This window comes from Pongo pygmaeus, chromosome 10, assembly GCF_028885625.2.
Source record: "Pongo pygmaeus isolate AG05252 chromosome 10, NHGRI_mPonPyg2-v2.0_pri, whole genome shotgun sequence".
NCBI classification, from domain to species: domain Eukaryota; kingdom Metazoa; phylum Chordata; class Mammalia; order Primates; family Hominidae; genus Pongo; species Pongo pygmaeus.
Window position 1 is genome coordinate 11,353,777 of NC_072383.2, and position 16,087 is coordinate 11,369,863.

At 35.6% G+C, this 16,087-nt stretch overlaps 1 protein-coding gene across 1 annotated transcript; it reads right to left on the reverse strand.

Moving 5' to 3' along the window:
- Positions 1 to 6,678: 6,678 nt before the first annotated feature.
- Positions 6,679 to 11,559, reverse strand: LOC129010824 (taste receptor type 2 member 31). Its single transcript, XM_063672431.1, has one exon. It carries the CDS (start codon positions 9,518 to 9,520, stop codon positions 8,591 to 8,593), a length of 930 nt encoding a protein of 309 aa, XP_063528501.1. The 5' UTR covers positions 9,521 to 11,559; the 3' UTR covers positions 6,679 to 8,590.
- Positions 11,560 to 16,087: the final 4,528 nt, after the last annotated feature.

The window sequence follows — 16,087 nt, forward strand, 5'->3', positions numbered from 1 at the left end:
AAAAAGTATCTAGTAAAATACAGATGCTCAAAATCTGGTGTTTCAAAGTAAGAATAACATGGAGAATGTGGACGTAGACTTCCTGCTTATCTCTTTCTTTTTTAAATTAATTTAAAGGAAAGTTTAAAATTTTATCTTGGATTTCTTACTATCATAATGCTCTTTTCTTCTTTATTCAGCAAAAACTCTAATTACAATGATGTCTATAAGAATATGTTTGTTCAGCCTATTTTATATTCATTGATTTAGTAAGTTTCTACTTTTTAAATATTTTCATTATTGTGAAACATAACATACATTATATATATATTTATATATATATAACATTATATATATTTATATAACGTTATATATATAACATTATATATATTTATATATATATAACATTATATATATTTATTATATATAACATTATATATATATTTATATATAACATTATATATATATTTATATATATAACATTATATATATATTTATATATATATAACACTATATATATATTTATATATATAACACTATATATATATTTATATATATATAACACTATATATATATTTATATATATAACACTATATATATATTTATATATATATAACACTATATATATATTTATATATAACACTATATATATATTTATATATATAACATTATATATATATATTTATATATATATAAAGGAATAAAGCCTAAATGTACAATAAAGAAAAAAATTATAGCATTAAGAGTCATGATTCCACATCATGGTCATAAAGTAGAATTCACCAGCAATCCAGACACTCTCCATATAAGCCTTCTTGCTGATAACATTTCCCTTTTGTTTCCTCCATCCCTACCATCCCAGTTGTTACAATAATCATTCATATGTCTCCTTTTAGAATTTCGTCACCAGTGTAATAAATTTCAATTTATTAAAAATATATTTTTGTGAACTTTATATAAATGGAATTATAATGAATCATTTTTCAAACCTAGTAATTCCTCTCATATCTGTGAAGTTCAAATTTGTTCATTTTCCTTTTTATTTATGTTCTTCGTAAACATGTTGTTGCTCTAGTTGGTTCTGTCGGGACAGTTAAGTTCCTCTTCAAAGTCTCAACTTTCCGGCCATAAGTTGTAAATGTTGTAAATCAATCCTACCTCACACCCCTCCTTCTTTTTGCAAATCGTGCGTTTACCCCTATTTGGAAAAGTTTAAGTCTTAGCCAATCAGGATCACTTTAGATTGCACGGTCCAACCCCAGCCAATAGGGGAAGGACACAGAAACAGGAACTGTGTTAGGATTAAAAACTCCTTCCCTCCTTTGTTCGGTGTGCTCTTGGGATTGTAACAGGCACAAGCAGCACCCTTTTGCCAAGGTAAAGGTGGCTTGCTCAGAAATTTTCTGTCAAAGTGCTGGTTTCTTTTGTCTACTCCGAGCACTTGTTTCAGACAATTCATTTTGATTGCTGTATTCTATTGTACAAGTATGCCATAATTTACTTGTCCATTTTATCACAGATGGACATTTGATAGACTTCTCAACTTAGCTATTAAAACTCAGTGATATGCATGTATGGGTATATGTATTCTGATAAGAGTGCAAATACTGGGTCTTCATATGTCATCCATCATCTTAATCAGATGATGCCATACTCAGACAAAGTAACTGCTCTGATTTACAATTCTAGGAGCAGTGTATGAAAATTCTCATTACTTCATATGCTTTCCAAAATAAGTAACATCAGAATAATGTTTACACTTTTATATTTATATGAAACACTATTAAACCTAACATTTTATAAGCCTTTTTCTATTGTTTCAGAATGTATCCTTAATTCAAAAATTGTTACTCTTTTTAAATTCTATGACTATGATTTCATGCACATTTATTAATAATGAATTATATATTTCATATATTTGTTTATTCATATTCTTTTTTCTTTCTTTTTTTTTTTTTTTTGAGACAGAGTCTTGCTCTGTCGCCCAGGCTGGAGTGCAGTGGTGCGATCTCAGCTCACTGCAAGCTCTGCCTCCAGGGTTCACGCCATTCTCCTGCCTCGGCCTCCTGAGTAGTTGGGACTGTAGGGGCCTGCCATCACACCCAGCTAATTTTTCTTTTTTTTGTATTTTTAGTAGAGACGGGGTTTCACCGTGTTAGCCAAGATGGTCTTGATGTCCTGACCTTGTGATCCGTCTGCCTCGGCCTCCCAAGGTGCTGGGATTTCAGACATCAGCCACCACGCCCAACCCTTTATTCATATTCTTTATTAGTTTTTCTAATATTTTTTCTCAAGTTTTAAATGCTGTTTTGTTATGAACAAGTGTAATTATGCTAGACATATTTCCTTTAACCAAACATTACATCAAATGACTTTGAGAAATATGAGTAGTTAACAGCATACTGTAAGGCAAATTTCAGCATTGTTTAACAACTCCTTAAAAGGACTCAAAGAAAATAATATGTTGAAATATCAAAACAGTCTTTAAGTACAATGAAGGTGCCCATGGGAAAATACGAACTCTACTATTACTGTTATGGAAAAAAATGGTTAGTAGTGAACAAACCATGTCTGAATTTTTTAAAGGCAGGCCTAATATCAATGTACAGATTCCCTTTAAGGTCCTGAGCTTAATTTCTATGTGCACCTGATTTCTGATGGTGCAGTAATGTTCTGGTTCCTTTTAAATTCTCTGACGAATGTCAAAATGGAAAGCACTGGGCCATGCTATTGAATGAGTTCAAGGCTGACTTAATAGAAAACATGATAATTTCCAAAACAGCTCAAACTGACTCATATTCAAACACTAAGTCCTTGTTATAAAATGTTTCATACTGATGTTGAAGTGAAAGCTGAATTCTCAATTCCTGGCATACAAATCAAGTCATATTCTTATTCATCATTTTGCAATTTTTTGCTTGTTTAACCTGTCTATAATTTGTGTTCAGCAATGTCAGTTGTTAGGGAAATTTTCCAAACTAATATGTAGATCATACATTGGATGCCTGCACTGTTATATGTAGCTTGGTCAAAACTAGAATCATGACCACTGCTGATTCATTTTTTCAATGCCAGATTTATGGAAAGTGAATCCCAAATTTTCCTACTAAAAGCATCCAAGGTTTTCTTAGGAAGCCCAGGAAGGCCAATATTCCTTAAAATCTGGTTGCTGCTAACTAATAGTTTTGTATAACTTATTGTTAACAAGCTCATTAACATAAACACGTTCCCACACACACACACACACATACACACCCCTCAAGGTTGAGTAAATTATTGTCCTATAATTTCTAAAATGAAAAATTTTCTTACTTGGGCTTTTCAGCACATTTTCAATGTTTATCAAGCTTAATTTCTCATGCTTAGGCCTTTGACTAAGTTTTTCTCTTGAGTCTAATACTTAAATCTTAGTTATTTAATTAAAATACTCAGCAATTTTATAACTATTCCTCGGACACTTAAAAAACGTGTTCCATTGAAGAGTCTACACTTCTCTGTGTATGAATATTCAGGTTTATTTTTCCCTATTTAATTTATTTTTGATTATGAAATGGTTTAAAATGAATAGATGTTAAAATCAGTCTCCAATCTTGGATTTTATTTCTTTTCAGTTTTTATAGTATAATGGTTTCTAAGAGGGGATCTTGAAGTCAGACTGTCAAGACAGGAAACCAGATCCCTGCTTCATATAGCTATGATGTGAGACGCCATTTTACAACTACTGCCTGCCTCAGTGTAATTACCTATAAAAAGCAGATGATAGGCCGGGCGCGGTGGCTCAGGCCTGTAATCCCAGCACTTTGGGAGGCTGAGGCAGGTGCATCACCTGAGGTCAGGAGTTTGAAACCAGCATGGCCAACACGGTGAAACGCCGTCTCCACTAAAAATACAAAAAGTAGCCAGGTGTGGTGGCACATGTCTAAAATCCCAGCTACTCAGGTGGCTGTGGCAGAAGAATCAATGGAACCCAGGAGGCGGGGGTTGTAGTTAGTTGAGATCATGCCACTCCACTCAAGCGGGAAGACAGGCAAACTCCATCTCAAAAACACCACCACCAACAACAAAGGGCGATGAAAATACAACTGTCTTTGGTTAATTTTGTTAGGAGTTAATACACTATTTGTATTACTACTTTCAATTTTACCTCTTTATTATAGGCAGGAACCAGATTGTTAATTATCGATTCAATACTGTTTTACTTGATATTTTAGATGCCAGTGAGTATTTATACTTGTTTTTTTTTTCTTCTTCTGAGACACAGTCTCCCTCTGTTACCCAAGCTGGAGTACAGTGGCAGGATCATAGCCCACTGCAGCCTTGAACTCCTGTGGTCAAACAATCCTCCTGCCTCAGCTTCCCAAGTATTTGGGACTATAGGCATGCACCAACGCGCCAGCTAATTTTTTAAATTTTTTGTAGAGACAGAGTTTCCATTTGTTGCAAAGGGAACTCCTGCTCTCAAGGGATCCTCCCAACTTGGCCTCCTAAAGTGCTAGGACTACAGGCATGAGCCATCACATCCAGCCTGCAGTGGGAGTTTCTGAAGGTCAGATGCTACCTAGAGCTTTGGCTCATGTCCATCCCAAGGTGGAGCTAATCAGTTTGTAGTTATTACCTCTTCCTGAAAGTGTAATTGAAATAGATATGTAAGTCAGCTGGCAGGACTCTCACATTATTCTTGAACTGTGGAGTAAGGGACATTATTATAGCAGGACCAAAGGGAAGCCTCTGAAATTCTCCTCTACTGGCAACACAATGTATAAAATATAATAACCGCATTCCCTAAGGAATGGAACTGGTCACTGCCATGACAAAACACTTGAAAGTTACAGGGGATGGTAGTCCTTTCTATAACTCGATTCACTTAACCTATCTGGCCTCTACCAAAACCAGGTGGATTATAGAATCAATGCAGACTACCATAAACTTCAATCAACACTCACAAATGCTGTCCAGGATGTGCTGTCTTCACTATGCAGAGCATAGCTTCTGGTACTTTTTACTGGGCTTGTGATTTGGTGAATGGTTCTTAATCTACACCCATTAAAAAAATCAAAACAATTTGCCTTGTATTATAATAATAATAACACCGTGTCACTGTTTTATATCATGGCTATGTCACTTCTGTTGTCAGTTTAATTTACATTTTTTAAAACATCATGATTATTTAATATATTAATAATATTACAGGCCAGGCCCTGTGGCACATGACTGTAATCCCATCATTTTAGGAGGCCAAACGGGAAGATGACTTGAGCCCAGGAGTTTGAGACCAGCCTGAGTAACATGGTGAAATCCTAGCCCTACAGAAAATACAAAAATTAGCCAGGCGTGGTGTTGTGCCCCTGCAGTCCCAGCTGTTAGCAATGCGGAGGTGGGAGACTCACTTGAGCCCAGAAGGTTGAGGCTGTAATGAGCTGTGATCCTGCCACTGAACTCCAGCCTCAGGGACAGAATGAGACCCTGTCTCAAAATAATAGCAATAATAATAATAATATATTACTTCGTACAATAATCAGGAAGTGGCAAGTTTCTTAAAAATAGTAAAATACTGTAACGATGAATGGAAGTAAAATACCAGAAGAAAAGAAATCAACCTGAGAAGATTCAGGGACCTACAGCATAGGTGAGGTTTTCAAGCATTCAGTGTCCCTAGACCACATGTTGAAACAATCTTTTTTATAGTAAATGGCATGTTGCTCTCTCTACAAATTTCCTATCACTACAAAAGAGACACAATGTTTTGGGGGCCTATTGGGATTTTCAAGACAACATATTCCACATTTGAGAATATTGCTCTGACTCCTTAACGAAGTTTCCCAGGCTGCTGGTCTCAAGTGGAACCCAGAACAAAAGAGGGCTCTACAGAAGATATAGACTGTGCTCCAAGCTGCTCTGGCCACTGTGCCAGCTGATCCAGCAGGATTCAAAGATGCTAGAAGCATACATAGTGGGCATTATAAGACTCTGTGCACATCTCTGACAAGCCTGTAGGAGACAGGAGAGCAAATCCCTATGGAATTAGTGCAAGACCATTCCCTCTTCAGCAGAGGAGTATCCTCTGTCTGAAAAACAAAACAGCAAGTGCAAAACATTAATCCAAGCATAGAGTCCCTCTAAACACAAGCCCCTATAAGCACAAAACCCTATGCAACTGCGGACGTCATATGCTCATAAAGCCAGCCATGACTGGAGGGTATGAGCACGTCTCAGTGGCACAAGGAGTGGTAGTATTGGACACAAACATGTGCTTTCTCAGATTCTCTTCACTATATCCTATTCCCCTGGCCAGCACCTTGCCTGATCCAGGTCATCCTTCCATTTGGGACTTGAATGCATCACCACACTGTGGGCATAAGGTCTGACTTTCATGACCACCACCAAGGGACTGGATGATGGAAGACAGAACAGCAGAAATCATAGTTCTGCCTCAGGGAAACCCTGACCAATAAGAAATAGAAGACTAATGACAGCTGAGAGGATACATTCTCCCTCCTCTCTCTCTTCCACGGACTAACGCCAGCTGTGGTTTCTCCTTGTAGCCCTTCTGGAAAAGTGCTGGGAGCCAAGTGCACACATCTGATGACCGTCATGCTGTCTCTCTCACCTCACTGTGAAGTGGCTGCCAGCAGAGTCATAAAAGACATCACCACACATTGTTTCACATTTGTTCCTGTCTCAATTTCCACGTCTTTGCCATTTTTGTCTTGAATTTGACTTCTAAATAAATGTTAGCACTTTAATAACAGGTATTACATTAAAAACATTTTGGTAAAGTAGCTGGTTACTAATTCAATTTTTTGAAATGAAATGCCATTTTGTTTAAATAATCAACTAGAAAATATAATAATACAAATATATAATTGACAATAGAAAAAAATACATATTCAAATAGACCAAAGTTGTTTATATGATTTTTCAAAATATTGTAATAGGTGCCATCTAATTTTGATGTTCTACCTTGTCTCCAATTCAGACACCTGATACAGCTGCATCAAGACTATATTAGTGTGATATTTCCCCTAAAATTGTGGAATAGCCAAACTTTTCCTTAGAGGAAGGATTCTGCTTGGATAAGCCTGTAATCTTATCCTGAGACTAGAACAGGGGAATTCATGCAACTGCAGATTTTGTGATGAGTTTCCTTTTCGTTGGTTTACCACATCAACTTATCCATTTTAGCCACCCATTTATTTGTTCATTAAAGTATCATTTTTGACCATCTATTCTTGGTGCTGGTTTCTAGTTCCTGGGAGCCAACAGAAAGCAAGACAGACATTATCTCTTTTTTTACGGTTCTTACATTGCACTGAGGAAGATATATGATTAAAGAAATACATAAATCAGGTGTGGGGATGATTTATCTTAAGGTTTAAGCCACACTTTAAATTTCATAACACCAAGAATTAATACAGTCAGGTAGAATTTAGCTGTGAACAATACTGTACATTTCTTTCTTATAATAGAACTTCCTATTAAAGAATGTCAACATCCTTTCATTTCATCATTGATGACAAAATTACAACGTTAAGGCTCATCCCATAATTAATACATAGATTTCATAGGTACTATTTTAACATTTACAAAAAGTTTGACTGAAATATTTTCCACAATTTCTATACTATATTTACACTGATTTTTTTTTTCAAAAAGAGAGGATTTGAGTTCTCTTATCTGAAGTTTAAGGAATTTTATAAATGGAAGGTAAGGATATAATTAGCAATTCAGGGGCTTAAAAGTGCTTTAGAAAGAATACTAAAATAATTTATATGAGATCTCAACTTCAAAAACAGCTTTTCTTTAATTCAAAAGCTGGAAGAAATGACTTTTCTAACTGCATATGCATAACTGATAATACCAATTGAGACCATGATCTTGATGTTTCACCCCTTTATTAGAGAAGAGATTTTTTTCTAAGCTATTCACATACTTGTATGAAATCTAATATTCCTCAGTACTGCTTGTGGTAGACATACACTAAATTTACTCTGCATATGCTTCTCACTTGAATTCTATTGTGTGCATTGTTTTCTAACAATAATTCTGATTGTTTTTTACTAAACATAAAGTAGAAATTCATAATGGAATAAAACACCAAAGATACATCCTCATTATTGATTTAGAATTGAATGACTTTACCATCCAATAAATTCGAGGTTCAAGCAATGAATTCTAAGCACAATGCGGTGTATTCCTGTGGTTCAAATAACAATAGAAAAGAGCAATATTTTTCCTGGGATAAGCTGCTAGTTCTTAATAATTATAAATAGACATCATAAATTCTACAAATGAAATATAAAATACATGAATGAAATATACATGGCTTCAAAATTCTAAGAAATTTTTGTCATATTTTGTATAATTTGGCAGTTTGTATGAAAAAACAGAAAAGATTATGTTATTGTCAATGTTCTTAAGTTTTCATACACAAATACACACACACACATATATTTTTTTTCTAGACTAATATTAGGTCAAAGACTTTCCTAGGTATGAGTTTGGAAATTATTCATACACATACAGTACAGAAAAACCAGTAAGAAATATAAAATGTTTCATACACCACCAGTTTGTTTTCTGCTAGAAGACACACAATGCCCCTCTGGTGAATCTATGGAGATGAAGGCTTCTCTCCTTTCACCCAGTACCTCACTTGCCGCAAAACTGAAAGAAAAGTCTGCTTTAGCTTCTTGTTTCCCCAAATCAGGATGAATGGGTGGATTGAAGGATAGCTGAATCTAATAGCTTTGCAGAACATGAAGACAGGTTTGTTTTCCAGACTCCCAAAACTCCAAACTGATATCATTATGGACAGAAAGTAAATGGCACATAACAAGAGGAAGGAGATCACAGTTTGCAAAACTTTTATGTGGACCTTGGTGCTGGGATCTTGAGATCCTTTACCATGGAGCTGCATCTTGTTGAGATGTTTACACAAAGAACAGATTAACAGCAAAAAAGACAGTAGGGTCAGAGTGAAGGGTACTAAGTTTGCTAGCGTGGTTATAGTCGCATCTGAAAGGTACATTGCACTCCTCAATTTGATCTTCCAAGTCATGTTTCCTTCATATTCTTTTGTCCGTAGAATCTCTTTCATGTTTATCACAAAAAGTTGACAAGCCAAAAATAGCAAAGGCCCCAACAGCATCACCAGAATGACACTCTTAACTCTCCTCTTTAAGTGAAGAAAAATAAGGTTGGAGAAATTGGCAATCTTGAGCAAATAAAATATGCTGAGGCTAGTAGCAAGCCAGTTGCTGAAATGGCCGGTTACTGTCCAGACATCATAAACAGTAGTTCTTACTCCTACACTATAAAAAGCTGGATTAAACACAGTTGAATACCAATTTAATAATAATGCCCAGAGCAAACCAACTCTGGAGACTGCCAGAGCAGTGAGAATTTGGTCAGCAAAGGAGATCTTTTGTCTCTTGACCCACTCAATGGAATTTACCAGTGCTATGAAGCCATTACCAAAATTTCCAATAACAAATATAACCACCACCAGAATGGAAAAAATGATGGGTAGAAAAGTTATCATGTCGAACAGACGAAAAAAAAAAAATTTAAATGCTGCTGTTGTGTCCGGAGTTGGTTCCTGCAGGTGGGTTCGTGGTCTCCCTGACTTCGATAATGGAGCCACCGACCTTCACAGTGAGTGTTACTGCTCTTAAAGATGGCATGGACCCAAAGAGTGAGCAACTGCAAGGTTTATTGAGAAGAGAGAAAGGACAAAGCTTCCACAGAGTGGAAGGTGACCCAGGCAGGTTGCCGCTGCTGGCTGAAGCCATGAGCTTTTATTCCCTTATTTGTCCCCTCCCATTTTCCTTTTTTGTCCTATCAGAGTGCCCTTTTTTCAATCTTCCCTGTGATCGGCTACTTTTAGGATCCTGCTGATTGGTGTATTTTAGAGCGATTGGTGCATTTTACAATCCTCTTGCTAGCTACAGAGTGCTGATTTCTGTGGTTTTACAGTGCACTGTTTGGTGCATTTTACAATGCCCTTGCTAGCTACAGAAACGTTCTCCAAGTCCCCACTGGATTCAGAAAGTATAGCTGGCTTCATCTCTCAATGTAATATAACTGGGTGTGATTGCTTGAATATCCTGACCTTAAATTCTATATGCACCTGATTTGTGAATGTGCTGTGACATTCTTTTTACTTTTAATTGTTATGACCAGTGTCAAGCCAGAAATCACCATGGCATGTTAACTGATGAGTTCAATGATCTCTTTATGGAAAACATTCTTATTTTCAAACAACTCAAATTAACTCATTCATTCACTGTCTGTTCTTGTTATAGGCTGGAATTATTCACACTGAAATTGACCTGAAACCTGAATCCTCATTTGCTAGTATGCAAATAGGGACATATTCGCTTTCAGTGTTTGCAATTTTTCCTTGTGTAACCTCTCTATCATTTATCTTTAGTGACTTCAGTTGTTAGGAAAGTTTTGTAACTCAATATATATATCATATAATAAATGTCTAAATTCTTAAAGGGAGCTTGGTCATAACTAAGATCATCACCAGTGCGGACTTTTTTAAATGACAGATTTAAATACACAGAATCCTAACTGCTTTTATCAAAGGCATCTCAGATTTTCTTGAGAACCACAGGCAGGCCAATACTCCATAAGATCTGGTTGCTGCTAATACTTTCGTATAACTTCATTATTCACAAGCTCATAAATATGCACACAAATACACACATGTGCACACCACTTATGAATGGAACAAATTATTTTCTTGTAATTTCCAAAATAAAAAATGAGTTTCCAAGAGGTTGTGTAGATGAAATTAGTCCTATTTTCCCGGGTTTTCAGCCCATGAATAATATTTATTTATCAAACATATCTCTAATTCTTAGGACTTGGTAAAGTTTCTCTCAAGTCTAATCTTTAAATATTATTATATAAAATATTTAGCAATTTTATAAGAATTCCTGAGTACCAGACCCTTTGATATATAATCTTGCAGTATCCTCCTATCACAGGAAGACTGACTACCTTGCCCCTGAACTTGGAATTCAATCATTTAACTTACTTTGATAAACAAAAAATTACTACACTTTGCATAGAAATTTGAGATGGCTTCCATACTTGGGATTCTTCCTCTTTCCATTTACCATGAGAATATCGCCTACCTAGTACAATGTTCCCAGAAGAAGAATGAGAAACTAATGATGTCATATTGCCGCCACCTGATCCAGACTAAATTGGCAAAACTCTAACATCCTCCAAGATGCAGACTTTGGCCCATCTCAAATCACCACAGCCATCCACCAAACCCAACTTAGAAAAATAAAATCCAGGCCCAGTGCGGGCAAGGCTGAGGAAGGCAGATTACGAGGTCAAGAGATGGAGACCATCCTGGCCAACATGGTGAAACCCCGTCTCTACTAAAAATACAAAAATTAGCAGGGCGTGGTGGTGTGCGCCTGTAGTCCCAGCTACTCAGGAGGCTGAGGCAGGAGAATGGCGTGAACCCGGGAGGCAGAGGTTGCAGTGAACTGAGATCACGCCACTGCACTCCAGCCTGGACGACAGAGCAAGACTCTTGTCAGGAAAAAAAAAAAAAAAAAACCAACATCAAACGACTTGTGAGATGTAAATATCTAATGTAGTTTTGAAGGGTTTTCTCCTGCAGAAAAACATAACTGATAAAAGAACTCTGCTAAACCAAGAGTGTGGGAAATATGTACAACCTTGTGTGTCAGGAATTCAGGAGCCAAAAGAAAAAACAGATGGGGAATGGCAAAGATTTGTTGCTGTGAGGTGGATAATTAAGGCTAGAAGAAATCCTTTGGAAAGATCTGGGGGTGGCAGATAACATCATCTCAAATTTCCTCACGTTGCAACTAAATAAGAAAGTTCCTATTTCGACTATCTTAGAGTTGTATAAGAATGTATACAAATAAATGATATTTCCCTTCAGTATATAATGAGACGAGTAATAATAATTTCTATGAGACATTTCTCCTAATTACAAATTTGTATATTAAAGTTATAATGCGCACTTAGAAATGAACCAATACAAAAATGGGAAATACCACAATGTATCATAAACACTCAGGTAACCATCATGCAGGGCAAGACAAGGAACACCGAAAACAGCCTAGGTCCACCTCTATGCCACTTTACAAGCCCCTAAACCCTTCTTTGCATCTCCTGAGATAAGCAATATCCATAATTTATGATGATGATTTCCTCAATTTTCTTTATACTTTACCAACTAGGTATGCAACCCTAAACTCCGTAGCTTGGTCTGGCCTGCTTTGAACTGTGTGTAGGTGCAATCCTACATATTCTTCTTGTTTGTGGCTTCTTGGACTCAACATTATGTTTCTGAAATTTAGTCACATAGTTGCAAGTACATGTGATTTTTTTCATTTCTCTATAATGTTCCATTGCATGGAATTACTGTAATGATTCATCCAACCTTAATATGTATTTGGCCAGCTTCTTTTTTGAACAGTTATGAATAATTCTACTAGAACATTCTTTCATATATCATTTGATACAATTCCTTTGTATATACACCTATGAGTAGAATTACATTATCATTGTTCAAAATCTCCTCATAGACATAGAAAGTGCAAAAAATAATTTAACTAAACTTACTCCTGTCATCTTTACCTCCATTCTATTTTTTGCCATTTGCATATGTCTTATCAATTATATAATTACCCCAACAAGACATTATTATTTTTTACAGTAAACGTTCATTTAGAATTATGCACATATTTACCACTTTCATTAATTTGTATTCCTTCTTGCGTATTCAACTTAATATTTTCAATAAGACCCTTTATTGGCCAGGCAGGGTAGCTCACACTCATAATCCCAACATTTTGTAGGGCTGGGGCAGAAGCACCCAGGAGTTCAATATCAGCCTGTGTAACACAGCGAAACTGCCTCTACAATGAATGAAAAAGTTAGTCAGGCGTAGTGAAGCTACTCACAAGGCTGAGGTGGGAGGATGGTTTGAGCCCAGGAGTTCCAGACTGCAGTAAGCCATGATCCTACCACTGAACTCCAGCCTGGACAACAGAGTGAGACTCCAACTCTACCAACAAAAATTATAATAGTAATTTTTCTTTTATCTGAAAAGATATATTTTAAGTTTCTGTTTATCAAGATCTATTCTACTTTTGAAATACACTGAAGACATGAATCCATTGAACTCTAGCTTTATTTTTGTCCATTGAAAATCAGGTTGTCATTTAGACAGTTATTCCCTTTAACATAATCTATCTTTTCCTCCAGTTACTTTTCAGATTTTCTATTGGTCTTTGATGTCCTGTCATTTTATGTTAATTTGGTTTTGGTTATCTTGTCTGAAGTCTGACGGTTTCTAAAAATATATGAACTGATACAATTTATCACTTTTGGAAAAATCTCCACATTGCTTCTGCCCCATTTGCTCTCTCCTAATTTTCCAGAACTGCAGAAGTATGTTAGTTGTTCTGATTGTAGCTTCACTGTCTCCGACCCTCTAGCCTTATATTTTCTATCTATTGGTCTCTTTATCCTTCTTTCTGGGTAGTTATCTTCAAATTCACTAATTCTTTCTTATGTTTAACTGGTTTTTAACTCTATTGGATTCTCAAAATTGACTACTCTTTTTATTTTTGTCTTATTGTTTTAGAAGTAGAAATGAACTTTTGTTCTCCTTATATAAATCATTTTTCTAATGGAGAAACTAAACCAAGTATTCCTAAAACCAAGTTATTAAGAAAAGAGTTTTTTTAAACTTTTAGTATACCTGACATGAAAATGGTAACCATATTTTTCTTTTTGTAATGCTTTGGTCAAAGAAGAGAATAAAAGCAAGATCTAGGCATCCTCCTGAAACTTGGAAGAAACTGGAAATTGATTTCATGTCAATAGCTTTTTTTGGATAGTAGCTTATCTGTTGCTGGGTCGTCACCACAAACTCTTTTCACAGGCAAATTCAATGAGCAGCACTGGATCTCAAAATGTCATTAAAATTAATTAAATAGAGCATGTCAACCACAGCTCCACCACTCTATTACATGATTTAAATTTTACGCTGTTTTTTTTGTTTTGTTTTGTTTTTTTGTTTTTTTTTTTTGAGACGGAGTGTCTCTGTCTCCCAGGCTGGAGTGCAGTGGCGCGATCTCGGCTCACTGCAAGCTCCGCCTCCCGGGTTCATGCCATTCTCCTGCCTCAGCCTCGGAAGTAGCTGGGACTACAGGTGCCCGCCACCACGCCCCGCTAATTTTTTTGTATTTTTAGTAGAGACGGGGTTTCACCGTGTTCACCAGGATGGTCTCCATCTCCTGACCTAGTGATCCACCCACCTCGGCCTCCCAAAGTGCTGGGATTACAGGCGTGAGCCACCGCGCCCGGCCTATGCTGTTTTAATTAGCAGAAATCAAAACTTCTTAGTTTATAACAATCTTTAAAAGATCAAATAGTAAAACTGTTCTTACTAGTTTATCAAAAAATGAAGGACATCTGACATAAGTAGACATTAAGTCCCATGGAAACAAAACTGAATCTGGTGCTTTTATGGAATTCCACCATTTAATCCTATCCATGAATATAGTTTTGGTTATAGAACTATAACCTTCGAACTCCGTCATCACTCACTCAAGTGTGACAGAAGATCTGGGGTCTTACCTCTGTTTGACAGTTTGGTGCTAAAACCCGCTCTTTAGAAATAAAAGCGTACTCATAAATGTGTTATTTGCTTTATCTTTCTTATTAAGGAATTTTATTTACACGAAAATCGAAATTCTTTCTATCGTGATCATAGTGAAAGGAGGATTCGTTGAGGGTAATTCATAAATAATTATTTGTTTAAGCAATGTATTGTAAAATAAACTACACTTAATTTCTAAATCTAAATGTATTGAGGTTGACTTGAACTTTGCTGTTTACTATTGTAACTTTCCCACAATGATGATCTTTTTAAAATTACTTATTTTCCAAATTATGTATTTAAATATTTCAAAAACAAACCATTTCATGAGATAGATGAAGATATAGATGATGAGGAGAATGATGATGGCAGGTGAAAGGGAGAATGCTATTTGCTCAATGTGATTTCAGGCTTGTTTCTAAGTACTGGAGTTCAAGGTGATGAGAGAACACTATTATTCTTCCTCATGGCCTCATGAGTCTTCTATGATTCTCAGCATTAAGCCTAGACAAGTACCCTCACATGGTATTTCATCAAGAACAATGTAAAACCAACATATTTTCAACGATTTATTTGCTTTTTTTTCTTTTACTACATTTTAAAATCCGATAAGAAAAGCGACCTCCAACAATTAGGATTCTATTTTGGGATTTTTTTTGGCATTTTTAAATACAAACATGGACAAATATTCTATGCAATAACACAGTATATCAACTTTGTTTTATCTTTTAATAGCATCATTAGCAAGCCAAATTCTTGTAAATGCTTTTTCCCATTCTTAGCTATGGTGACTAAATCTGGATTATTTTACTATAGCAGTCAAAGTAGAATTATATATGCACAAACATACTCAAAGATCATGCTAAATATGTTTTATACCTTAAAAAATTTGCCTTTCTATGGTCTTTTTCTCTAATGTAGAGCCAAAAAATTTATATTAACGAAATATTTTACCCAACACACAGGTGTACACATGATTAGTATTGTGAAATTAAAATGGTAAAAATATGAATGTAAGTATTTCATTTAGAGACACATTTTTGGATATATTTTATTTAATATCCATTGTAGTATAATTTATTGGAAATTCAGGAATTTCTAACACTTTCAAATGTGTATCATAAATAATCAAATTGGAAATAAAAAGTGTCTATCAATAATAAATATTCAAATTTTGATGTTTCAAATTCATATTAGCATTAAGAAGGTGGATTTACAGTTCTTGCTTACCTCTCCTTTTTTTAAATTAATTTAAGAAAAGTTTTGGGCCAGGTGTGGTGGCTCACACCTATAATCCCAGCATTTTGGGAGGCTGAGGGAGGTGGATTGCCTAAGTACAAGAGTTCAAGCCCAGCCTGGGCAAAATAGCAAAACCCTGTCTCTAAAAAAAAAATAGAAAAAATTAGCAGGGCGTGGTGGTGCATTCCTGTTGTCCTA